This window comes from Somniosus microcephalus, unplaced genomic scaffold (genome assembly GCF_052327205.1).
Source record: "Somniosus microcephalus isolate GS21.2 unplaced genomic scaffold, FLI_Smic_1.0 unresolved_chr2, whole genome shotgun sequence".
In the NCBI taxonomy this organism is placed as follows: Eukaryota; Metazoa; Chordata; class Chondrichthyes; order Squaliformes; family Somniosidae; genus Somniosus; species Somniosus microcephalus.
The window spans coordinates 56,811,205-56,836,845 of NW_028225180.1; the positions used below are offsets into that span (position 1 = coordinate 56,811,205).

Genomic DNA, 25,641 nt, shown 5'->3' on the forward strand with positions numbered 1-25,641 from the left:
CACGGACAATGTCACTGCACATAGAGACCAGAGCGATCACACACGGCTATATATTGTGTGTGTGGATAGAAATCATATTCATAAACTACCAGAATTTAATATGAAAGCTCAACAAATCAAAAATATTAAACACACATCTGTGAATAAAAATAATCTAATAGTGCCAGACTGTGCTAATCCGAGTGGTGGATCATTGAATTCATCAGTGACCACTCGCTCCACATTTCCCTGCAGAATATTCTCTATCTTGGGTGTAAGGCTGGTTTTGGCCTCCACTGTGGGAGTAAATCTCACCAATGGGCGCTCCCAGTGCTGAGTCTCGGCCGACGGGAGCCCGTCTGGAACTGGGTTGTGGAGATCAGCGGGACTCACTGGATTTCACTGGGCAGCTGTCTGTGTCACACCTGATGTGGAGAGTTGATCGTAACACTCGGGAAATACTCGATCCCAGAGCTAACAGCTGGTGTACTGATGGGGGAGGAGGGACTTGATATCACGTTTAACAAGGCAACGTTCTCCTTCTCATTTTATTATTTCCATCTAACATTTCTTTTAATATACTTATTACAGAGCATCAGAGCCTGGGAACGCCTGTCACCACCATGGCTGAAGGTCCAAACAAGGGAGAAGATCCAACATCTTCAACAAGAATGAGAATGGACACAGGTGGGTTCACAAAATTCTTTAAATGTAATTTCTATCCTGACAAATGCTCCTGATCTCGTGCAACAACCTGAGCTCACACAGGAAGAGGAAACTTATTATAAGAAATAGGAGTACGCCATTCGACCCTTCGAGCCTGCTCTGCAATTAGTATCCAACAATCTATCGATCTTTGTCTTCAATATATTCAATGACTGAGCATCCACAGCCTCTGTGGTAGAGAATTCCAAAGATTCACAACCCTTTGAGTGAAGATATTTTCCTCACTTTAGTCCTAAATGTCTGACCCCCTCATTCTAAGACTCTGACCCCTTGTACTAGACTCGCCAGGCAGTGGAAACATCCTCCCAGTAACTACCCTGTCAAGCTCCTTAAGAATTTTATGTTTCAATGAAATCACCTGGGCAGGGGCTGAGTACAAAGCAGGAAGTGAGTGACCATCTAGAGGGGCACTGCAGTCACAGGTGGAGGGAGCCCCTGAGCACTGGAACTGTCAAATTGATGCCTGGTATTGGGGTCTATAAGGTGGATAGAGACAGTGACTCAGAGGACGGTCTTCCTGAGCGACAGTGCGATATCAGGGAGTCACCTCGAGTGTTGGGGGGCAAGAGGTTGACAGCAGTTTACCCAAAGGAACAGGAGAGCGATAGAAGTGTCTGATTCGACAGTTTGGGGAATAGACAACTTCTGGTGCCAGAGGGAATAAAATGTTACAATGGGTGTGACCTTTTCTGGAAAGGCAAGGAGAGCAGAAAATACTTCTGGTCAAAGCCAATAACACAACTAGAAATCCATGTTTTAAAATAATGTTCAAGTTGCGAGTGTCACTGGCAAGCACAGCATTTATTGCCCATTCCTGGTTGCCCTTGAATAGGTGATGGTAGGCTGTCTTCTTGAATCTCTGCAGTCCACATGGTGAAGGTGCTCCTTCAGTGTTTTTAGGTAGGGAGTTCCGCGGTTGAGATCCAGCGACAATGAAGGAGCAGTGATACATATCCAAGTTAGGATGTTGTGTCATTTTATGGGGAACTTGGAGGTGATGGTGTTCCCTTGCACCTGCTTCCCTCGTCCTTCTAGTGGTAAATGTCGTGGGTTTGGGTGGTGCTGTCGACGATGGCTTGGCGAGTTACGTGAGTGCATCCTGTAGACAGCCCACTGTAGCCTCGGTACGCCAATGGTGGAGGGTGTGAATATTTGCCACAATAGATGGGGTGCTGATCGAGCAGAATGCTTTGTGTTGAATTGTGTCGAGCTTCATGACTGTTGTTGCAGCTGCACTCGTCCAGACAAATGGAGAGTATTCCATCACTTCCTGACGTGTCAAGTTGGCGGGGGAAAGAATTTTGGGGATGAGGAAGTGAGCCACTCACCACAGAATACCCAGCCTCTGACCTGCTACAGTAGATACGCTTTTTATGTGGCTGATCCAGTACAATTATTGGATGATGTGGGGGACTTGGCGATGGTAATGTCATTGACTCTCATGGGAATGTGGTTGAGGAGATGGAGATAACAAGGGAAAGGTAGCATAATGGTTATGTTACTGGACGAGTCATCTGCAGCTAATTAAATAAATCTGGACTAAAAAGCTACGATCAGTAATGGTGACCATGAAACTACCGGATTGTTGACTAACTACCTTTAGGGAAGGAACTCTGTCGCCCATACCTGGTCTGGCCTATACGTGACTCTTAACTGCCCTAACAAGCCACTCAGCTGTGCCAAGCTGCTACATAAAACAATAAAAAGAATAAAACCGGGCAGACCACCCGGCATCGACCTCGGCATCGGCTTTGGACACGAAAAAGGCACACCGAGCCCAGTCAGCCGTGCAAAGTCCACCTCATTAACATCTAGGGAAGTGTGTCAAAATTTGGAGAGCTGTCCCACAGACTAGGCAAGCAACAGCCTGATATAGTCATGCTCACAGAATCATACCTTTCAGCCAATGTCCCAGAATCCACCATCATCACCAGATGAGGCGGCAGAGTGGTATACAGTCAGGAGGTAGTGGTCCGGGGAGTTTTGAAGATTAACTCCAGACCACACGAAGTCTCATTGCACAGGTCAAGCATGGGCAAGGAAACCTCCTGCCAATTACCACATATCGCCCTCCCTCAGCTGATGAATCATTACTTATCCATGTTGAACAACACTTGGAAGAAGCACTGAGATTACCAAGGGCACAGAATGTACTCTGGGTGGGGCAGTTCAATATCCATCACCAAGAGTAGCTCGGTAGCACCATTGCTGGGCGAGTCCTGAAGGACATAATTTCCAGGCTGGGCCTGTGGACAGGTGGTGAGAGAACCAACATGAGGGAAAAACCTACTGGAATTCGGCCTCACCAATCTACCTGTCGCAGATGCAGCTGTCCATGACCACATTGGTAACAGTCATTGTGGAAACGACGTCCCGTCTTCACACTGAGGACACCCTCCATCGTGTCGTGTGGTACTTCCAATGTGCTAAATGGGATCGATTGAGAACGGATCTAGCAGCTAAAAATGGGTATCCATGAGGCTCTGTGGGCCATCAGCAGCAGCAGAATTGTATTCCACCACAATCTGTAACGTCATGGCCCGGCATATCCCTCACTCTACCGTTACCATCAAGCCAGGGGACCAAACCTGGTTCAATGAAGAGTGCAGAAGAGCATGCCAGGAGCAGCAGCATGAGTACCTAAACATGAGCTGTCAAACTGGGGATGCTGCAACACAGGACTACGTGCATTCTAAACAGCAGAAACAGCATGCTATAGACATAACTAATCGATTCCACAACCAACAGATCAGAACAAAGCTCGGCAGTCCCTCCACCATCAGCGCACCCTGGATGCAGTGTGTACCATCTACAAGATGCACTGCAGCAACTCGCCAATGCTTCTTCGGCAGCACCTCCCAAACTCACGACCTCTACCACCTAGAAGGAAAATGGCAGCCGGCGCACAGGAACACTTTCACCTACTTCCCCCCAATCAAACACCATCCTGACTTGAAAATTCCTTCATCGCTGGGTCAAAATCATGGAAGTCCGTCATTAACAGCACAGAGAGTACCTTCACCACAGGGTCTGCAGCGGTTCAAGAAGGTGGCTCACCACATCCAGGTCAATTAGGGATGGGCAATAACTGCTGGCCTTGCCAGCGACACCCACATCCCAGGAATGAAGAAAAAATGTACAGGTCCTGACACTTGTGTGGTTCGAATATTATTTGCCAGTTATCAGCCCAAACCTCAATGTTATCCGGGTTATGCTGCATGCGGGCATGGACTGTTTCATTATCTGAGGAATTGCCAACAGAGGCAAACACACTGCAATCATCAATGAGCAGCCCCACCTCTGACCTTATGATGGAGCGAAGATGAATCAGCTTGAGATAGTTGCGGCTAGTATGCTGCCCTGGTTTGAGGAATATATTGAGGTAATTGAAAGTCAGATAATAGATTGAAAAACAAGGCTGGTGATCTCTGGAATTTTTTGCACTGGGCTGCTTGAGGAGGCAGGTCAATGTGTGACTGCAGTGCTGGAACAGCAGGGAAGGGTTCACGTTGTTGGGACATTAGAGTGAGTTCGGGGAAAAGGGACGGGATGGCCGTGATCTGAAAAGACCATTAATAATGGTTTTCAGAAAAGGTGGCTGCAGCAGGCAGAAGAGAATCAGTTGATATGACCAGAGTTTGGGGAAATCCAGATCTGAGAATAGGGAGTATCATTAATATAACTTTTTTGGAGCAGGATCAGCAGATTTATGAAAGTGTAAAAATATTATCAGGAAAAAGGAGGGAGATTTTGAAGTAATGAGCGATAAAGTCATTGTTTCCCTTTTGAAAAAATAAATAAAAACGAGGATGAGCATTGAAAAGAACATTGACTGAATGTTACGTGTGTGAATGTAAAAATCGTTCCAAACATGTGAAAGCTAAAAGCAAGACTGATGGGGTCCAGTATCTATGCAACGTTTGTACAGGACTAGGAGAGAAATGCTTCTGGTTAGAACATTTTCAGCAGCGAGAGAACATTGTTGTGGGTGGCTGTATAAATAGCTGGTTTGTATCGGCCCAATATCAGACTAGAGCACTCAATACTGCAGGAAATCATGAGGAATGTAGAACATGTAGTAGCAAGGTGAAAAGGGAGATAGGGTGGGGCTGGGTAAAATGGTATATGGGATAAGACCAACGGATAATATAAAAAGTCAGGGTTTATATGAAGTGAAATAATAATTCAAGGCTTTAGGGCTCGGGACAAAGGGGGAATCTAGTTGTGGAGGATGAAGTTTTGAGGAGATACCATATATTTTCTTTACATTCTAAACATGATTTTGGTACTGTGAATGTAGATGTAATAGAGGATGATGTGGGACCATAGTTTGAGATAACTGTAGAGAAGGATTTGGATTTTAGAAAAATTGCAATGTGGATAATTCACTGATCCCCGAGAAAATGCACTCCAGGATGTTAAAGGAAGTCACACCGAGGAGATAGGAGAGAGACTCCACAATTTTTCAATCCTCTTTAGATATAAACAATATAATTGATTGCTGAAGGAGCCCAAGTAACGCCTCTGTTCAACTATGGAGGAGAGAGAGGAAAGATCGGGTATCTAGAACAGTTAGTCTATGGCAGTCGTGCGCCAACTCCTCGAATTTGTAATTTAATGCTGAATTAGTGAATGTTGAGATACAGGGGAGGCTGGAACTGATTAGCTGTAGACAAGTCGTGTTTGAGAAATGTAAGCACTTTTTTTAAAGAATTGACTGACTATGTAGATCGACAGGATGTAGCAATTGCGTTGAATGTGGTTTTTCCACAAGGTGTTCGATCTAGCTCACTGGAGGCTTCAGCCGTCTGGTGTAAGAGAAAATGTTGCAGCTTGTATGTAAAGTGGATAATGTGTTTAGTTTTCTCCATTTGTGTTCACAGACCCGAACTCTACAATCACTGAGGTCTTGACAAAGTGCGACGATTACCAGCTGTTCCAGTTGACGAAATTCTACCGGGACAGACTGGAACAGGCGATTGAAGGAGGGGTGGACGGTGTCGGCTCGTTGTTAACATACGAGAGGCATTTCAGTGGACAAGAACATCAGGTAAGTGGGAGGGACACAGAATGAGTTTGGATTATTAAAACATCACAAAACTAACAGGATGTCAGATCTTAGAATCACAGATTGTTACAGAAGAGGAACACGCCAAACAGGAAAGAAATGGATTAAAACTGTTGTAAATCTGAAACAACAACACAATTGTGAAAATACCCAGCAGATCCGTCCGTATCTGTACAAAGAAAGGACAGGGTACCAGGTCCGATATAACCCTTTGTGGGCTAAAATCAAAAGGAACCAAGAATGTTATTAGCACTAGGAAACAACTGACGGGATTTGGAAGGAAGTTCATGAGTTGAGTGACCTATAAACTACTTAAAGTAAATTGAGGAACTGTGAGATGATAACCATGTGCCTGCTAAAGGAAACTTATTTGTTAGAAAATGCTAAACCAGTGAACAAGTATTGGACACAAACAGAACAAACAATCCAAAAAAAATACCTGTGGGGAGTGTTGGATCAACCGAATAGAATGATCCCATTTATATTGATTCAGATCCAGAGCTAAATCAACTTGTTGGTTCTATGAAGATCCTCAGGATGTTCAAGCAAATTATACAGCTATAGTATAATCACAGAAACTTACAGCACAGAAGGAGGCCATTTGACGCGTCATCTCTCTGCAGACTCTTTGAAAGAACAGTCCTGCTTAGTGTCAAATTCCAACTGTTTGTCCAAAACCCTGTAAGTTCCTCATCCTCCAGTACCTGTCCAACTCCCTTTAAAATTATTTATGGAATCAGCTTTCACCATCTTTTCAGGTAGAACGTTCCTAATCCTGAGAACTCTGAGTGGAAGCAATTGTCCTCATCCTCTCTCTAGATCTTTTTCAATTATTTTAAATCCATGACCTCTGGTTATTGAACTACTCACCAGAGGGAATAGTTTTTTCTTTCTCAAATCTATCAAAACCTCTCATCATCTTTAAAAACCCCTATTAGGTCACCTTTGTTCCAAGGGGAAAGTTCCTGACTTTTCCAAGCTAGTAGTAGGAAACCTTGGAGTCTGAATACTAACCAATCCAGATAGTTCTCAGCACGGGATACCAAAGAATTACTGAAAGTGCCTCAATTTAAACATCTAGATCAGGGGTGTTAAACAGACAGTTCCATCCCATCCATGTAACTGAAGTCCCTCATTCCTGGTGCTGGCTGTAGCTGGAGTGCCCGGCAGTGCCGAGGGTTTTTTGAGGGCATGTTAATATGAAAAAAGTAGAAATAATTTTTATATATATAAATGAGTTTGTCTGTCTGTGTGGGAAGGAGAGAGGTGGGGAAGGAGAGAGAGAGAGACTCCTCCTCCTGATCCTCCCCCCGAACTCCAGAGGTTGGCCCCCCGAGACTCGCACCCCCACCCCCGAGGCTCGCCCCCCCCCCCCAGCAACTAAGCACTGAACTCCGGAGGCGCGATCTTCCGAGCACCAGCCTCCCGAGCTGGCTTCAACATTGCGGCTGTGCGAGACGGCCGGAGGGCCCGGTTGGCAGGGTAGCCGTGACGCTGACCAAGCCCCGCCCCCCGGCCGAGCCAGAGAGAGAGACGCCGCGTCTCAGCTGCTCCTGCTGCGCGCGCGGCCCCCCCCCCCGAGGTGAAGACCACCGACTGCGGCTGTGCGAGACGGCCGGCGGGCCCGGTTGCCAGGGTGACGCTCGGGCATGGGTGCGGAGGAGACGCCGAGGCTTCTAGGCCTACCTGGAAAAATGGGGAAAGGTAGGAAAATTAATGAGATTAGATAAGTTAATTACTTTCTAAATCATTTTTTTTAAAAACTATGTGTTTTAAAAGCAACGTTTTTTTTTAAGACGCGGGAAAAAGAAAAAGTTTGGAATCAAGATGGCGGCGACTCACCTCGGTTCAGAACGATAAGGCCCGGCCACACACGCACCAATTGGCCCGGCGGCACACGCCAGCAACCCGCTGTACGATTGGTCGGCCTCAAGGTCACTCTGTCGCTAATGAGCGGATAATGAGATGCTAATGAGCGGAACGTTGAAGGTTTTTCGGATACCGCGGGCGCGATTTTAGCCCGGCCGAAACGTAAATATGCTTTAAACCGTCTCGGAAGCGTAAGCTTTCTTTGGAGGTAACGCGCGCGTAGGTACGCCCTGTAACTTTCGAGCGCATAGCCCGACAGACGCACAGGCAAAGACAGACAGACAGACAGATGTATCAATTCATATATATAGATATACTAGCTGGGGGGAGCCTGGCGTTGCCAGGGCTGTTTTGGGGCGGGCGGTTTAAATCGAGTGCCAGGCTTTGGGGCCCTGTCTGTGTCCCTTTGTGAATCTGGTGCTGGGCAACATTTTAAATCGAGTCCCAGGCTTCAGGGCCCTCTCTGTGTCCCTTTGTGAATGTGCTGCCGGGCAACATTTCTACCTTTTTAATACCTTGAAAGATGAAAGTGAAAGTACTTATAAAACGTTTTTGGTAAATCTTATGTTATTTTTAAAAGAGAAACTAACTTTTTCAAAGCTGGATAAGGAGAGTAGCTTGAGCTGCAACCAGTGAAAGAATGGCTGGCACTTCCCTGAGATGAAAACAATTAGTCCCACCCACACACACACTTAATACCGTGAAAGTACTTATAAAACGTTTTTGGTAAATCTTGTTATTGAGATACTAACTTTCAAAGTAGTTTGAGCTGGAAGCTGCAAGCACTGAAACAATGGCTGCCAGATCCCCGAGATGAAAACGATTAGTCCGGCCCCCCCCCCCCCCACACACACACACACACACACACACCCCGATTGGCCAACCATCAGGGGACCGTACTGTAGGATTGGTCAATCGTGACGGCACAGGATTGGTCGAACCTTGACGTCAGTCAATCAATGCAAGCAGATAATGAGTTTAATTTTGAAGGTTTTTTGCATAAGGCGCGAACAATTTTCGTCCGACCGAAAAGTAAATAAGCTTACCAGCATCCCGGAAACGTAAGCTTTCTTTGGAGGTAACGCGCGCGTAGCTTTCGAGCGCATAGCCGGACAGACGCACACCCAAGGACAGAAGGACAGACAGACAGACAGACAGATCGACCGCTTTATATATATATAGATTATACTAGCTGGGGGGGCCGACTGGCCTGTAGGTGCTATACCTCTCCACTTTTTTGAACAGGGGTGTGACAGTGGCAACTCTCCAGTCCTCTGGCACCACTCACATGTCCAAGGAGGATTGGAAGATTGTAACTAGAACAGTGACAATTTCGGATGGATTTCATCCGGACAGGGTGGCTTTTATACTTTGAGTGCTGCCAATATTTTAAGTGCCTCCCCTTTACCTATTTGCATCTTGTCCAATTTCTCTATTATCTCTTCATTTACTGTGACATTGGCAGCACCCTCTTGCTTTTTGAAGACAGACGCAGAGTATTAATTTAGTACCTCAGCCATGCCCTCTGCCTACACAAAACAACCTCCTTTTTGGTCGTTAATAGGCCCCACCCTTCGTTTGATTATCCTTTTACTATTTATAATAATATTTATAAATGACAACAGTGTTCCCCTTTATGTTAACCAATGATATTTTCACATAAAAGTTTTAGGCCCTCGTATTTCTGTTTTTAGTTCGCCTCTGCACTTTCTGTATTTTTCTTAATTAACTCTATTGTATTATGAATATGACATTTATTATAAGCCAACCTTTTCTGTTTAATGTTAACCTCTATATATAGGGGGAGAAATTCGGTTGGTAGCACCACCAATTAGCGCCTAAAGAGGCCGAGAAATGGGGCGCTAACCAATTTCCGACTGGGCGAAGCGAAGCCAGCGCCTCTCCCCATATTGAGCTGACATTTAGCGGCGGCGCAAAATCTTAGTGCCCGCTCATGGGCGCAGGCAGATTATGATGTCATTTGAGTGAAACACCTTTTGGGCGCCCTGGACCAGAAATTCAGTGGCGCCCCCCTCCGCACCGCCTGGCGCTATTAAGGACAGCTTACCTGGAGCCTTCCCCAGTCGCTCTCGGGCTGGAGAGGCGCTATTTAAAGGGGTTTGAAAGCGCCAGCCTTTTTGGCTCACAACTTCCTCGAGAATTACAGAGAGTTGCTGAGCTGCACACTGCGAGCCATTTCACCACTGAGCCAGCGCTGACCATCATCTTGGTGTTGGTGAGCATTGACAACGGGAAAACTTCCTGTGCGCACTTATTATGGGGGCTGCATTGGAGGGGAACGTCCTGCTGCTGAATCATCGGGAAAGGGCACAGAGAAGCATGGAGAGAGGGGCAGGCATGGCCAGACGGAGGAGGGCCAACAGACGTCGCCACACCAGACCTTGCGCTGGCAGGGTTTTCTGACAGCAGTTTTCCTACATGAGCATGTCGGAGGAGCAGTGTATCAGAAGGCAGCGCTTTACAAAGGAGGTGGTGACTGAGCTGTGCCAGCTGCTTCAGCCAGATCTGCAGCCTCCGATAAGGTGCCGGTCATCTCTGTCGGTGGCTGAGAAGATGACTGCTGCCCTGAACTTCTACGCGAGCGGCTCTTTTCAGGCTGCGTGTCAGAGGCTGATCAGAAGTCGCTTCTAGGCCCCTCTCATGGAATGCTTGCTGCCATTCCAACAACAGGAATGGAACCGCTCTGATACCCCCAAGCCTGTGAAGGGCAAGATGCATGTAAATAGCAGACATGGCCATTGTAAATGAAAAGTGTTTTATTACACAAAATGTTGTTCCTTCCAACATGAATAAGCAATGGCAACAGAAAGCAAAACTAACACTCTGACACATAACTGGCTCTCACACCCGGGAGACTGTCCAAAACATAAATCACATTCCGACCATCTTCCTTGGCCTTGATTCCTACTCAACAGATGCTTCATCAGCACCCTCTACTGTTTCCCCCTTGATGGTGATCTGGGTCTCTTTCGAGACTGGCCCCTTCCCTCCCTGCAGCTCCTCCTTAATGTGACCCCAATGGCTGCAGCAAGGCTGGGGGAGGCCTGCTGACTGTCCGAAAGTGCAGATGCTCCTGAGGGGTGGCCTGGACGACCTCTGGGCCTAGAGGGCCCGGCTGCTGACTGCTCCACCTGTGCATAGGTGGAAGCAGTCTGTCCTGCAGGTGGTGGCAGCTGCAGTGGAGATGTGCCAGCAGTGGCATCAGGAATGCTGTCACCTTGAGAGCGGACAGCAGCTCACTGTTTGGCCAACATACTGGCACTCTGATGGCGCAGCACCGCAGCCTGCGCAGCAATCGGATGGTCCACAGATTGCTGGCCTGCTGTGGTGCTGTGAGGGCCCCGGGTAATCCTGTCTGATCCATCGAGGGTGGCAGCAGTCAGTGCTCGCGTGGCCTCAATCTGCGTCTGCATGAGACCAGCGAGTGACTGCGTGGCAGCACTCAGCACTTGCATGGCAGGTGCCAGTGCTTTGGCGAAGCCCTGGACAGTCCTTTCCATTGCTTCGCTGAAGCCCTGGACAGTCCTTTCCATTGCTTCGCTGAAGCCCTGGACATTCTTTTCTAATGCTGTCCTGAAGTCCTGCGCACTCCAAGCCTGTGCTGCTCCGAAGTCTTGGACACTCCTCGCCAGCATCTCGATGGATTCAGGCAACCTTGCCAATTCAGCCATAAGCTCAGTGTACCTCAGCCCAGCCTGGGTGCTCATTTCTGCGAGGGCACGCACCTCCTCTGCGCTCTGTGCAGCAGCACTGGCAGCCTGACTCGCCCTCCGGGGAGACGGTCCCCGAGCTTCCCTACCCCCCCTTGCGTTGCTGCAGCCCACTGGTGCCTGGAGTTGGTTCCTCCTCAGAGCTTGTCGTCCCCCCAGTCTGGCGTTGGGCTGGCTCGCCTGAGGGTGGTTGGGATGGTCCGGCTTCCTCCTGCTTGTCGCCTCCAGAGTCACTCACCGTGGCAGCTTGAGGGCCCGCCTCCTCACCTGGCAAATCAGCACCTGAAAGCAGGGAGGTACAGGAGTGGCTTTAGCATGAGGACAGGGTGGCAGTGAGTGCTGCAATGCACTGCGCTGGTTCGACAGTGAAAAATCATGCTGGTGGGGGGAACAAGTGGAAGGAGAGTGATCAAAAAGGTGATAACCTTACCATCGCTGTGCACACTGGGGTCGGCAGCTCCAGCGGCGACAGGACCACTCATCCTGCTTCCCAGATTCAGCTGGATTCCTTCCTCCAGCTCCGTCAGGGTGTGCAGGTCAGGCCGGCCTCCTCCGGTGCGAAGTTGTTCCCGCTGGTTCCACGCCAGCTTGGACTGCAGGAGAAAGGACAGGAAGTGATGAAACATGCACACTGAGCTGACATTACATGCCCCCCATGGTTGAATAGCCCTTACATCATGCATTGAGCTGACGTTACATGCCCCCCATGGTTGAATAGCCCTTACATCATGCACTGAGCTGACATTACATGACCCCCATGGTTGAATAGCCCTTCCATCATGCACTGAGCTGACATTACATGCCCCCCATGGTTGAATAGCCCTTACATCATACATTGAGCTGACATTACATGCCCCCCATGGTTGAATAGCCCTTACATCATGCATTGAGCTGACATTACATGCCCCCCATGGTTGAATAGCCCTTACATTATGCACTGAGCTGCATGTGCGTGTGTGTTTCCTGAAAGGGCCATGGGTGCTGGCTGACAGACGGCCATTGGGGACTCGCGCACCCTCTGGCCATAAAGTGAGGTGCAGATGGAGGGATGAAGATGATTGTGAAAAAGGCACTCACCCTAACGACCCGAGTGAGGTCGTTGAACTTCTTCCTGCATTGCACAGGAGTCCTGGGCACCACGCTGCTGGAGGACACTCTTGTGGCAACCTGCCTCCAAGCTCGGCGGTATTCGGCTTGAGGAGGCCTCCTCCCATCCTCAGGGTACAGAACAGCTCGCTGGTGCTCCACTGCGCCAACCAGAACATCCAATGCCTCATCAGTGAAGCGCTCTGCCCTCTGCCTCACCCTTTCCATGTCTTGCTAGGCTGGAGCGCCACAGGTAGGTTCGCACCGATTTTAAGGCCTACAAGGCAGTGAGTGTGTCTGGTGATGCTAATTGACCTGCCCCTTTAAGAGCTGGCCGGCGCCAGTGTGTCTCGGGGAAAGTGATTATTGACAGCACCTGCGCTGCGCCCCGCCGCGGTGAAATTGGGTTGCGCCGCCGGGTTAGCGCCTTAAGAGTATCGTGCAGCGCCTGATTTAGCACCGCAATCACCTTCAGGGGCGCTGCTACCCAATATTGCACGAGGTGGCGCTAAACTTTGTGCTTCGCTAGGACTAGCGCCCCAAACGGGGCGATACCGAATTTCTAGCCCTATATCTTTAGTCATCCAGGGAGCTCTAGCTTTGGATGCCCTTCCTTCACCCTCATAGGAACGCGTCTGGTCTGTACCTGTGATATCTCCTCTTCGAAGACCTCCCATTGCTCATTTACTGTTTACCTGCCAATCTTTGTTTCCAATTCAACTGATCCGTTTACAGCTCACTGAAGTAAACCCTATTTCGGTTGAGCATCTTCACGTTAGATTGATCATTGTCCCTTTCCATTACTACTCGAACCCTAATGATATTTTGGTCACTGTTCCCCAAATGCTGTCCCACTGAAAAGTGCTCCACTTTCCCACTTCACTGCCTATAACTAGATCGAGCTCTGCTTCGTTCCTTGTTGGGCTGGAACTGTATTCATCAAGAATGTTCTCATCTAAACATTTCAGGAATTCCATCCCTCCTTGGCATTTACTCTGTGTTTCCCCAGTCTACTGTCACTCTCCCCCACTGCACTGTTTTTTCTTTCTTATTCCCCCTGAACTCTTTGTATCCAGGAATGTTAAGTTCTGATTCCTCCCCTTGTTTGAGCCAGGTCTCCATATTGCTAGTATATCATAACCCATATCCTGCAGCTTACCAACATTATTTGTCACGCACCGTGAATTGATGTATACACATTCTAGACTCGCCTTAGTCTGTTTTGCATTTCCCCCCTGCCTGATTCCTCCTCTCTCTGGGCTCTTCCATATTCTCGCGCTATTTGTCTCTCGCAATGCTCCATACACCTTGTTTCTCCTCTCGAATTCTTCATCCTGGTTCCTGTCCCCCTACCTAATTAGGTTAAACACTCCCATTCATGGCCAATAGTTGCACAGAACATTGCTGAGGCCACAATGGACTCATCAGGATTGAGCCCCTAACATCAGAATGAACGAATAATGGGGAATGGGGTCAGAGCAGGGCAGAACGGATCATACTCGGACCGCGGACCTTCCATTATAAAACACAGTCTCAGAGCTGAATTTATCAACTTACAGGAAAAAAGAGATGAGGGGAACATGATCTGGGTCTTATGACTGCTTGAAATGGTGAAGAGGGAGAGTATTGAGAGTGTACGGGACCGAAAGCAGGGAGGCTTTGTTACCAACGGGAAACCAACGCCGCCCTGGTTTCCTCTTCCTGCTCTTGCCCGAGCGCAATAAGAGGAAAATCTCTTCCAGTTCATTATTGCTGCAGTCCCTTCACTCCACTCATCAATATATTCATTCTTGTTCTTTACAGAAAATCACTGAGCTCACGGAGAAGGGAAACCAGGCGGACAGTTCCAAACTTCTCCTAAATCTGGTGATGGAGAAAGGCTCTCGAGCCCGAAGGGTGATGTGGGAATCCTTTGTGAAAATGCGCCATGGGGTACCAAAGTTGGACAAAATACTGAAAGAAATACAGGAACTTGGTACGGTAAAATCACACACTGAATTCAACTTCACATCTAAATTTACATATTTTACTAAAGTAGTGCACAGATTTGCTTTCATGAAAACTAATTTATTTAAACAGGTTTCTTTCGATTTAATTACATGAAAGCCACAGAGTGTTTATCTGAAGTTCCCAGTCAGCTGAAAGGTAGGTGATGGGCTGAGGATTTCAAACAGATTATTTCGGTTCTGATTATCAGAGACATTAACTCTAACCATTGGTTTAGAGATGTCCAAAATCTGGGGGTGAAAAATTAAAGAGCTGGGCAAACAGAATTCAACTTCATTTTCACTTGTCACTGATACTGAAATGTGTCATTGAAATGTGTGGGATGAAGTTACAATTCACACCAGGCTTGGGATTATCTGTAAACTTGCACATGTTGTCATTACTCCAGTAGTTTATCCAGCTCCTCATGCGACTGGCTTTTGCTGCCAGTGCACGTCACTGACCGGGATAAAACATCAAACTCCCAGTGGTCAGTCAGTCTAATACAGCAATTGACCAGCAGTGAACATTAATTTATTGGGGCTTCCCTGGATGAGTCACTATGGATTTGGAGCCATGTCCTGGGAGCTAAGCCTCCAGCGCTGCTAAAATTATGAGGGGCCTAGATAGTGGATAGGAAGGACCTGTTTCCCCTAGCAGAGAGGTCAACAATCGGGGGCATAGATTAATGTAATTGGTAGAAGGATTAGAGGGGAGTTGAGGAGAACCTTTTTCACCCAGAGGGTGGTGGGGGTCTTTACAAACTGCCTGAAAGGGTGGTAGAGGCAGAGACCCTCTACTTGGATATTCACTTGAAGTGCTGTAAACTACAGGGCTATGGAACAAGAATTGGGAAGTGGGATTAGGCTGGATAGCTCTTTTTCAGCCAGCGTAGGCACAATGGGCCAAATGGCCTCCTTCTGTGCCTTAAAATTCGATGGTTTATTGAATTGCTCATCCACCTCTTCCCACTGTCGATGGAGTTGATGACTAGAGGGTTTCTTGCCCACTAGGGGACAGAGAATGTCCCTCGTCCTGCCCACTGCTTCTACCAGGGCCTCCAGGGCAGCGTTTGTGAATCTAGGGGCACGATCTGTAGCTCCAGCAGCCATTTGACCAATTCTCAATTGTCTCCCTATTGTCTGTACCCAGAGAGTACCTTTACAAGGGGCTGGTTGCCTTTTAATTGGCGTCAGGGAGGCCCGATATCTAACACCCATCCCCACCCAAAGGAAAACACAGGCTATGCATAGTCAGTGAATAGCACGGGCAGCGCTAACTGCACCACTGGCTCATTACAATCAGAACAAATAATACCTGCTGCCTGAGTCAACGGTAAGAGGCATTTACAGTGCACGTTCCGTTCACTGCACGCCCGATTCCAGGCCGGATCAAATTCTAGGCCATGCAGCCTGTATGTGCAACACCACTCAAACAGTGTTAGTATTTTCTGAAACAAAATTACAGCAGGAACATTATGAGAAGCAGAATAAATCCACTTGACCCAAACAAGTCTGTTCCTGTAACAGTGAAGATCTCACCTGTCCATCTGTTCAGTGTCTCCACAGAAACTTATCTAATTAACTCTCAGTCCCATTTATCTGCCCCAAATTCCCTTCCCTGGTAACTTGATCCCCTATTCTATTACACTTTGGGTGAAATAATTTATTATGTCCGTGTATAATTCAGACACGGACTGCAGGAGTTGGTTATAACAGGTCTTTACTGAATGGAGGCAACCTGGAACTACTATGCAAATGTTACTACACAGGCTTATATACAGGGGTGGTCACTACTGGTACTGCAGTATACAGGGGCTGCAGAATATAGTTCCTCCTGCAAAGTACATACACTACAATTCCTCCCCTTTTAGCTAAACAGTACATAACATTCGATTAACAATGAAATAACATATTTACAATTACAGTTGCTAGATACATTAGTTGAAGTTAAGCAATTATAAGTTCAGTCTTTGAGGAGGCTCCCTGATTCTGTCTGGATAACGCCTCTTTGGGGTATCAGGTTCTTCTGGCAACGTTGAGTCGGGATCAATGTCGTTGTTTGGTTCGTCTGCTTCCAATATCACCGATTCTGAGGTAGATGCAATTGGTACGTCGGTTTCATCGCCAGGTGTATCAGATCGTGGTGTGGAGTTGACTTCTCCCAGTGACTCTAGAATCTGGTCAGCATGGCGTCTTACAATGCTCTCTCCAACGTCCACGGTATACATTGAGGTCCTTGCCATGTACAGATCATTCCTGGCTGCCATTTCTCTGTGCGGAAGTCCCGGGCCAAAACTGGTTGACCTATCTTAAAACTCCTGGTCGGCCTTTCATTCATATTCTGAAACTGCCTGTTCTCCACATCTCTTCTGACGTTTGGCTTAACCAAATCCAAGCGGCATCGTAGTCTTCGATTGAAGAACATCATGGCTGGAGTTTGGTTGGTAACCGCATGTGTCGCATTCCGGTAGGCAAACAAGAAGTTATCCACCTTGTGCTGCAGGGGTATATCTTCATTACACATTGCCTTGATAGCCTTCTTGAATGTTTGAACGAACCTCTCGGCCAATCCATTAGTGGCTTCATGATATGAGGCGGATGTGTAATGCTTAACACCATTGTTCTTTAAGAACCTCCGGAACTCTTCAGACACAAACTGTGGTCCATTGTCGGAGCAAATCTGTTCAGGCAGCCCATTCCTGGCGAATATGGTTCGTAAGACTGTGATAGTTTTTTCTGTGGTGGTTGAGGACATTTTTATTACCTCTGGCCACTTTGAATGTGCATCCACCGCAATTAAAAACATCGAGTCCATAAATGGACCAGCAAAATCAGTGTGCACCCTTTGCCATGGAGATGAGGGCCACTCCCATGGATGTAGAGGGGCTAGTGGTGGGGCGTTTTGGACCTTCTGGCATCCTGTACAGCTCTTGGTCATCTCTTTGATTTCTCTATCGATTCCCAGCCACCACACAAACGCTCTGGCTAAGTTCTTCATTTTTACCCCTCCCAGATGACCCTCTGAAGCTCATTGAGCACTCTATCCTTCAATTTGGGTGGAATTACTACTCTGGATCCACACATCAAGGTTTCTCGGCACACTGACAGCTGTTCTCTTCTCGGCGAGAATGCTGGCAGCAGTGGTTCGCCATGTGCTGGCCATCCCTTCACCGTTAAATCATAGACGCAGGAGAGTGTCGGGTCATTTCGTGTTTCCTTTTCTATGTTTGCATTCGTCACAGGGAGACATTCGACTATGGTCGAGTGGAATATCTCCACTGGATCCACTGCAAGTTCTTCTTCCACCGTCGGCAACGGTAGGCGCGACAATCCATCAGCATTCCCATGCCGTTTAGTTCCTTTGTACTCGATGTCATATTGGTGTGCCCCTAGGAAAAGGGACCACCTCTGTAGCCGTTGTGCTGTCATTATCGGTACGCCCTTCTGAGGGTTGAAAATGGAGACAAGAGGTTGATGATCAGTAAGTAGAGTAAATTTCTGACCGTGCAGGTAGTGATTGAACTTCTTCACCCCCCCCCCCCCACACCAGGCTGAGGGCCTCTCTGTCAATCTGGGCGTAGTTACGCTCGGCTGAAGTTAACGAGCGTGACGCAAAAGCAATCGGCCTCTCTGAACCATCAACGAATTTATGTGACAGTACCGCCCCAATGCCGTAGGGAGACGCATCACACGCCAGTCTTATCGGTAGTGATGGGTTGTAGTGAGCCAATACTTCTCTTGAAGTGATTAGGTCCTTACTCTTCTGAAAGGCCCGCTTACATTCATCGCTCCATTTCCATGCTACTCCCGTTTGTAGTAGGGCGTTCAGTGGGTGCAGAATTGTGGACAAATTCGGCAAAAACTTATGGTAGTAATTCACCAATCCGAGGAATGACCTCAGTTGCGACACATTTTCAGGCACTGGAGCCTTAACTACCACTTCAATTTTGTCAGGGGGCTTATGTAACCCCTCTTCATCAATCACGTGGCCACAATACGATATCTGTTTCTTAAAAAATTCGCACTTGGGGCGATTGGCCTGTAGCCCCTGTTCACGTAGTCTAGTGAACACCTGCTCTAGGTTCGCAAGGTGTTAACTGTCATCGTCACCTGTCACTAGGATGTTGTCCAAGTAACACTGAGTCCCCGGAATTCCTTGCAGGACTTGTTCCATCGCTCTTTGCCATATCGCCGGAGCTGATGCTACTCCGAATACCAGTCGATTATACGGGTAAAGACCTTTGTGAGTGTTTATCGTGAGACACTTCCTAGAGGATTCTTCAACCTCCATCTGCAAATATGCTTGTGCTAGGCCAATTTTTGTAAAACGCTTCCCTCCAGATAGTGAGGCGAAGATATCTTCTATCCTTGGAAGAGGATATTGTACTGTGTGAAGGACTGGGTTCACCGTCACCTTGAAGTCCCCATAGATGCGAACCTTCCTTGGCTCCTCAGACTTATTGTTTAACGTTTTCTTCATGACAGGAACGATGGGTGTCGTCCACTCGCTCCAGTCTACCTTAGATAACACGCCTGCATTCTCTAGATTCTCCAGCTCTGCCTCGACAGCTGGGCGAATTGCATATGGTACCGGTCTTGCTTTGAAGAACTTGGGAATTGCATTCTCTCCTATTTTTATTGAGGCGGTTACGCCTTTAAGAGTTCCCAGTTCTTGTTGAAATACCTCTTTGGCGTTAGCTAAGATTGTTGACAATCATCCAGGAGTGATGTCGTCATCCTTTTTACCAGCCACCGTCAGTGCCTGAATGGAGTGCCAGTCTAAACTTATCTTTCTGATCCATTCATATCCCAATAACGGTGGTCCACCATCTTGCAGTATGTACAGATACAATTTCTGTCTTTCCTTGCCGTTGTATTCGACAGGCACCCTTATTTTTCCTCTGGGGTATACTTTTTGCCCCGTATACGTCTTCAAGACAATGGATGTCTCTTTCAAGGGTATGTGTGAGAATAGCTGCTCGTAGTCTCGTCGATTCATGACGGTTAGAGCTGATCCTTGTGATGAAATATGCCATTCATCAGGCACTGTATTCCCTGTGTTTAGTTTAGTTTCAGTTTCATTTCCTTACCTGTATTGTATTGTGTGTAGGGCTCCGCCCATACCTGGCCCCTACTTAAGCAAGCCCCAGCGTGTCTCACAGCAGTACAGCAGATCTCTGGATGAGAGACACTTCTCCAATGTGTGTTACTTTCTGAGTTAATAAAAGCCTTGCTTTGCTCCGTTAACGTCGAGTCTCAGATTCATTGAGGCACATCAATCCTGTATCCAATTCCATTTTGACTTGGGACCCTGCTATCGTGAGGGTGACCCAAATGGTTTGGTGATCCTCTTTTGCGATTACGTTGTGAAGTTTGAGACAGCTTAGTCTCTTGTTTCCGGATTCACGATCGCTTATCTGGTCTTCGGAACTACTGTCCGTCATCTCTTGTACTTTCCTGTACGGTTCCTTAGTAGCCTTTTTGTTGTCGTTGGTCTTCTTCCCAGACCTGCAAACTCGTGCAATGTGTCCCATCTTTCCGCATTGCCTGCATATTTTGTCCTTGGACCAGCAGTCCTTCTGGTCATGGGTTGTTCTGCCGCAGCGATAACATTTTGCAAATCCCCGTGTCATTTCGTGGGTGCCGTATTCCTGTGGCTTTTGCTGTATTTCCGCAGCTCCCCTTGCTGCTGCTTCGTACGATACTGCCACGCTGAAAGCCTTATCTAGCGTCAGCTCTTTCTCTGAGAGTAACCTCTTCTGGGTTCCTTCACTCAGGAGTCCACAGACAAATTTGTCCCGTAAGGTATCTGCCAGTCCTGCTCCGAACTGGCAGTGCTTTGATAGCTTGCGTAGTTCCGTAAGGTAATCAGCATTGCTCTCATCTTTATGCTGATTTCTCCTGTGGAATTTAAATCTTTCTGCTATCAGCAGCGGTGTAGGATTTAGGTGTTCCTGTAGGATAGCAACAATTTCGTTAAAACTCTTCGCCTTCGGTTTGGCTGGAGTAATCAGGTCCTGCAATAGGCCGTACGTTCTTGCGCCCATTAAGTTTAGCAGTACCGATGCCTTTTTCTCATCGGCTACTTCGTTTGCCTCGCAATATACCTCGAGTCTTTCCACATACGTGGTCCAGTCTTCTATTGCATTATCGAAGGCAGTGATATTGCCGGTCTTTGGCATCTTGGAAATCTAAGATGGCGCCTCCCACGCTTTGCCTTCTTCCCCGCTGGATTAAGATGGCGCCTCCCGCGCTTTCTGTCTTCTCCGCTGTTGCTAGCACTGTTGCTGGCGACGCCCTATGGTCTTCGCGCACTTCCCCCCGCGCTGCTGCTAACGCCGCTCTCCGCGGTTCCCGTGGCAAACTGCAGCTCCTCGCGGCTTTCTGCGTGTTTAATTTTTATTATTTCCCCGTCGTCTGAACAACCCTGCGGGACTCTTTCCTCCCTCTTCTCGGGTCTGTACGCTGCCTGGCTTCGTAGCACCGGCCGCGCCCTGTGTGCTCCACCCTCTCTCTCTCTCTCTCCTCCTCCCGACAATGCTGCTCGGCCCCGTTGCAAAGCCACCCGCTCGAGCTCTAGACCGCCGCAGCCCAGGGAGGATCAGTGTACTACCTGCCACCAGCCTGATTAGCTGAAGCACCATCGACAGGATAACCAAGCCCCGCTCTCGACAGCCTCTCCTGCAAATCTTCAACTCCGCTGACTCAGAGGCGGATGCCCACGGTCGACGCCTGTTTCTTCTGTTTCTTTCTTCCTTCTGGCCTCGACCTCTGATAACTTCGCTTCAGGGATGGATCCCCATGAGGTGGTGCAGACTGTAGGTAAGTTCGTATCTGCTCGTCGCCAGTATTATGTCCGTGTATAATTGAGACACGGACTGCAGGAGTTGGTTATAACAGGTCTTTACTGAATGGAGGCAACCTGGAACTACTATGCAAATGTTACTACACAGGCTTATATACAGGGGTGGACACTACTGGTACTGCAGTATACAGGGGCTGCAGAATAAAGTTCCTTCTGCAAAGTACATACACTACATAATTGAAACTCAATTCCATCTGAATCCTTACCTCCTAATTGGAACTTTCTGTTAGCACCTGATTCCCTTCTCCGTGAGCCTAGTTCCTGCAGCAATGCTGTTAATTACATTAAAAATCAGAATCACTTCAATTTCAGGACTCTGAAGTTTCTTCAGTAAAGGAAACTAATCAAATTTCCTTGACCTTTCCTCATAATTTCCCGATGCCCTTAATCATCTTTCTTAATTCCATTCCATTCCTATTCATCCAATCGTAGCAAGAGAATCGAATCTCCTGCACTGGCTTCTCTATCCGCTCCCGCTCTGTTACCTCTGGTATCCCCCAAGGATGTATCCTTGTCCCCTCCTATTTATCATCTACATGCTGCCCCTAGGCGACATCATCCGAAAACACAATGTTCCACTGACGAGACCAGCTCTACCTCACCACCATCTCTCAGGCTCTGCACTGTCTCTGATGCGTCACGCAGCTTGTCCGACATCCAGTATTGGCTGAGCAAACACTTCCTCCTGTTAAATATTGGGCAGAACAAAGCCTTTCCTTTGGTCGTGGCCACAAACTCTGTTCCCTAGTCACGGACTCCATCCCTCTCCCTGGCAACTGTGTGAGTCTGAACCAGACTGTTTGCAACCAATGCTTCCTATTAGATCCTGAGCTGACCTTTCACTCCCATACCCTCTCCATCAACAAGAAAACCTGCTTCCAACTCCATAACATTCGCTATCTGTGCCCCTGCCTCAGCCTATCTAATGCTGAAATCCTCATCTATGCCTTTGTTATCTCCAGTCTCAGTTATTCCAACACTCTGTGGCTTGCCAACCACCAACGTTCCTTCCTCTGTAAATTTGAGCTTATCCAAAACTCTGCTGTGCCTATCGGAACTCGCACCGAGTCCCGTTCACCCATCACCCCTGTGCTCGCTGATCTACTTTGGCTCCCGGTCTGGCAAAGTCTTGATTTTGAAATTATGATCCTTGCTTTCAAATCCCTCCATGACCTTACCCATCCCTATCTCTGGAATCTCCTCCAGACCTACAACACTCCGAGATCTCTGCACTCCTCAATTTTGGACTTTGCGTATCCCTAATTGTCACCTCTCCACTATTGCCGGCTGTGTTCTCAGCAGCCTCAACCCTGAACTCTGGAATTCTCCCTCTAAACCTATCCGCCTCTACTTATCGCCTGTTCACTCTTAAAATTATACCTCTTCGACTAAACTTTTGGTTACCCGTTCTAATATCTCTTTATTTGGCTCAGCGTTTCATTTTATCTGATTACACTCCAATTAAAGCGTCTTGGGACGCTATTACTACGTTAAAGGGGCTATATCAACTCAAGTTATTGTTGTAAATCCCCTTTTCACCTTCACAATAACATTAACATTTCCCTTTGACATGTTAACCGGAAATATATAGAATTTCCCACGAGCTCACCCAAGAGCTGATCAAATAATTGGGGAACATCAGGGCATTGTGAGCCTGTCCCTCTCTCAGTGCTGCCCAATCAGTACATTGTGAGTCTGTCCCCCTCTCAGTGCTGCCCAATCAGTACATTGTGAGCCTGTCCCTCTCTCAGTGCTGCCCAATCAGTACATTGTGAGCCTGTCCCCCTCTCAGTGCTGCCCAATCAGTACATTGTGAGCCTGTCCCTCTCTCAGTGCTGCCCAATCAGTACATTGTGAGTCTGTCCCTCTCTCAGGTGTGCCCAATAAGTACATTGTGAGCCTGTCCCTCTCTCAGTGCTGCCCAATCAGTACATTGTGAGTCTGTCCCTCTCTCAGTGCTGCCCAATCAGTACATTGTGAGTCTGTCCCTCTCTCAGCGCTGCCCAATCAGTACATTGTGAGCCTGTCCCTCTCCCTGCTGCCTAATTCCGGATTTGCTATTTGTACAAAAGCTCAGCTCTGCTGGGTGTGAGGTTCAATCATTTATCCATTATAACCACTACAGCCATGTAACCAGAATCACCTGTGGATTTGTAATGAGATGTCTGCAGTACATTGTGCAACAGATAGTATTCACCATCAGAGGGTACATTTCACCTTCACCCAGCTCGCCATGTTAAGTATATACTGTATTAGTGTCCCATTAGATTTGAAACTTCTCTCAGAAGTGTTCAGTCAACCAAGGTTCTGTTTTGAACTGTTTTGGTGTTCTAACTGTCAACGATTAAGATTTCGAAATAGTTCGTGTTACATATTACTGAAAAGCAGAGCAGTATATCGGAGCTTTCTTTGTCAATATAACTAACATTGAAACCACTTTCTGTCTGTTCTAATTGAAGACGTTCAACAGAAACACAAGGAAACACTCCGGGTACAAACTGAAACACTGAGAGTGAACACTATCCTAATAAAGGAGAAGGTTAAGATTTTCCAGCTGGTTGATCGATACACTGAGCGAACGGTCATTTCTACTGTTCGAGATCGGACACTTGTAGAACATGAACTGCTGGCAAGAGGCCGAGACCATGAAGAGTGGAGAGAGAAACATCTCCGGAGAGAGCTGGAAAAAATCCGAACTGATCAATTGTTGCAGAGCAGTTTTTCCCGGAGAAAATCCAAATCTGGGAGTTCAGGAGCAGTGAGCGGAGTCCCGGGGATTGGAAAAACAACAATGGTACAAAAGATTGTTCATGACTGGGCCACTGGGAAAATATACCCACACTTTCAATTTGTTTTCAGCTTCAAATTCCGGGATTTGAATGCTATTAACTGTAGAATAAACCTGAGGAATCTGATACTGGATCTGTATCCTTACTTTGGGAATATTCTGGGAGAGCTCTGGAAGAACCCAGAGGTATTGCTGTTTATATTCGATGGTTTTGACGAATTCAATGACACGATAGATTTTGCTGACAATCGGAAAAATACAGAACCTCAGCACATGTGCACAGATCCCGAAGACTGGTGTGAAGTGTCTGACATTGTGTACAGTTTAATACAGCACAAGCTGCTCCCAGGATGTTCAGTGCTAGTGACCAGCCGCCACACTGCATTACATTTATTGGAAAAGGCTGAGATCAGTGTCTGGGCTGAAATCCTGGGATTTGTTGGTGAAGAACAGAAGGAATATTTCAACAAGTTTTTTGAAGATCAGACGGTGGCAGCAGCTGTTTTCAAACATGTGGAGGAGAACGAGATCGTGTACACCATGTGCTACAACCCTTCCTACTGCTGGATCCTCGGTCTGTCACTGGGTCCCTTCTTTACACAAAGAGACAGGATTCAGCAGCGAGTTCCCAAGACCATCACCCAACTATATTCCTACTATATTTACAACATTCTGAAAATCCATGGCCGAGAGATTGAAAGCCCCCGTGATGTGTTACTGAAGCTTGGTGAGATGGCCTTCACAGGAGTCTCCGAGAAGAAGATTGTGTTTGGAAATGGAGATTTGATCAAGTACAATCTACAACCTTCCCAGTTCCTATCTGGGTTCATGATGGAACTTTTGGAGAGAGATAATTCTGCCCAGAGCGTGGTGCACACATTCCCGCACCTCACCATCCAAGAGTTTGTAGCCGCACTCGCACAATTCCTGACTCCAGATCCCGGGGACATCCTGAAACTCCTCAATGAAGCCCACAGCAAGGAAGATGGGCGATTTGAGAGATTTCTCTGTTTTGTTGCTGGTCTCTCCTCTCCACAGGCAGCTTGGCCCCTGGAGGAGTTTCTGGGTCCATTTCTTCATCAAACCACCTGCTGAGTGATTGACTGGGTGAAGGAGAAGGTTGAAGGACAGATTGGAAACGCAGAGAGTGAAACTGGTAAAAGGGACCTCCTGAAAACATTACACTACCTGTTTGAGTCTCAGAATAAAGCACTGGCTCAGAAAACAGTGGGATCCGTGAAAACACTTACATTTTGTGGATTGACATTGACCCCGATTGACTGTGCGGTCCTGTCTCATGTCATTGGATTCTGCGATACAATAAAATAACTCAATCTGGAGTACTGTTCCATTCAGTGTGAATGACTCCAGTGGCTGGGACCCATACTGCACAAATGCCAGAGTCTGAGGTAACTGTTTATTTGTCTCTAACTGTTGGGCGAATTGTAGAACAGTCACGGATTGTGTTCTTGCTCCGTAATGAAGAGAAACAAACAGTTCAGTTAAACCAGAGAGAAGCAGATTCAACACAAATATGACCA

The 25,641-nt window shown here is 47.4% G+C and overlaps 1 protein-coding gene across 1 annotated transcript; it reads left to right on the forward strand.

Moving 5' to 3' along the window:
- Positions 1 to 602: 602 nt before the first annotated feature.
- On the forward strand, positions 603 to 25,641 carry LOC147092683 (NACHT, LRR and PYD domains-containing protein 3-like). The gene is made up of 3 exons (XM_085975664.1): positions 603 to 666; positions 14,539 to 14,604; positions 23,772 to 25,641. Exons 1-3 carry the CDS (start codon positions 603 to 605, stop codon positions 25,193 to 25,195), a joined length of 1,554 nt encoding a protein of 517 aa, XP_085831790.1. The 3' UTR covers positions 25,196 to 25,641.

Excerpts from the sequence above, each read along its gene's own strand:
- LOC147092683 (XM_085975664.1), top strand. The coding sequence starts at position 603 with ATGGCTGAAGGTCCAAACAAGGGAGAAGATCCAACATCTTCAACAAGA. Across the intron at positions 667-14,538 it reads AAGAATGAGAATGGACACAG|GTTTCTTTCGATTTAATTAC; the intron begins GTGGGTTCACAA and ends TTATTTAAACAG. Across the intron at positions 14,605-23,771 it reads AGTTCCCAGTCAGCTGAAAG|ACGTTCAACAGAAACACAAG; the intron begins GTAGGTGATGGG and ends TTCTAATTGAAG.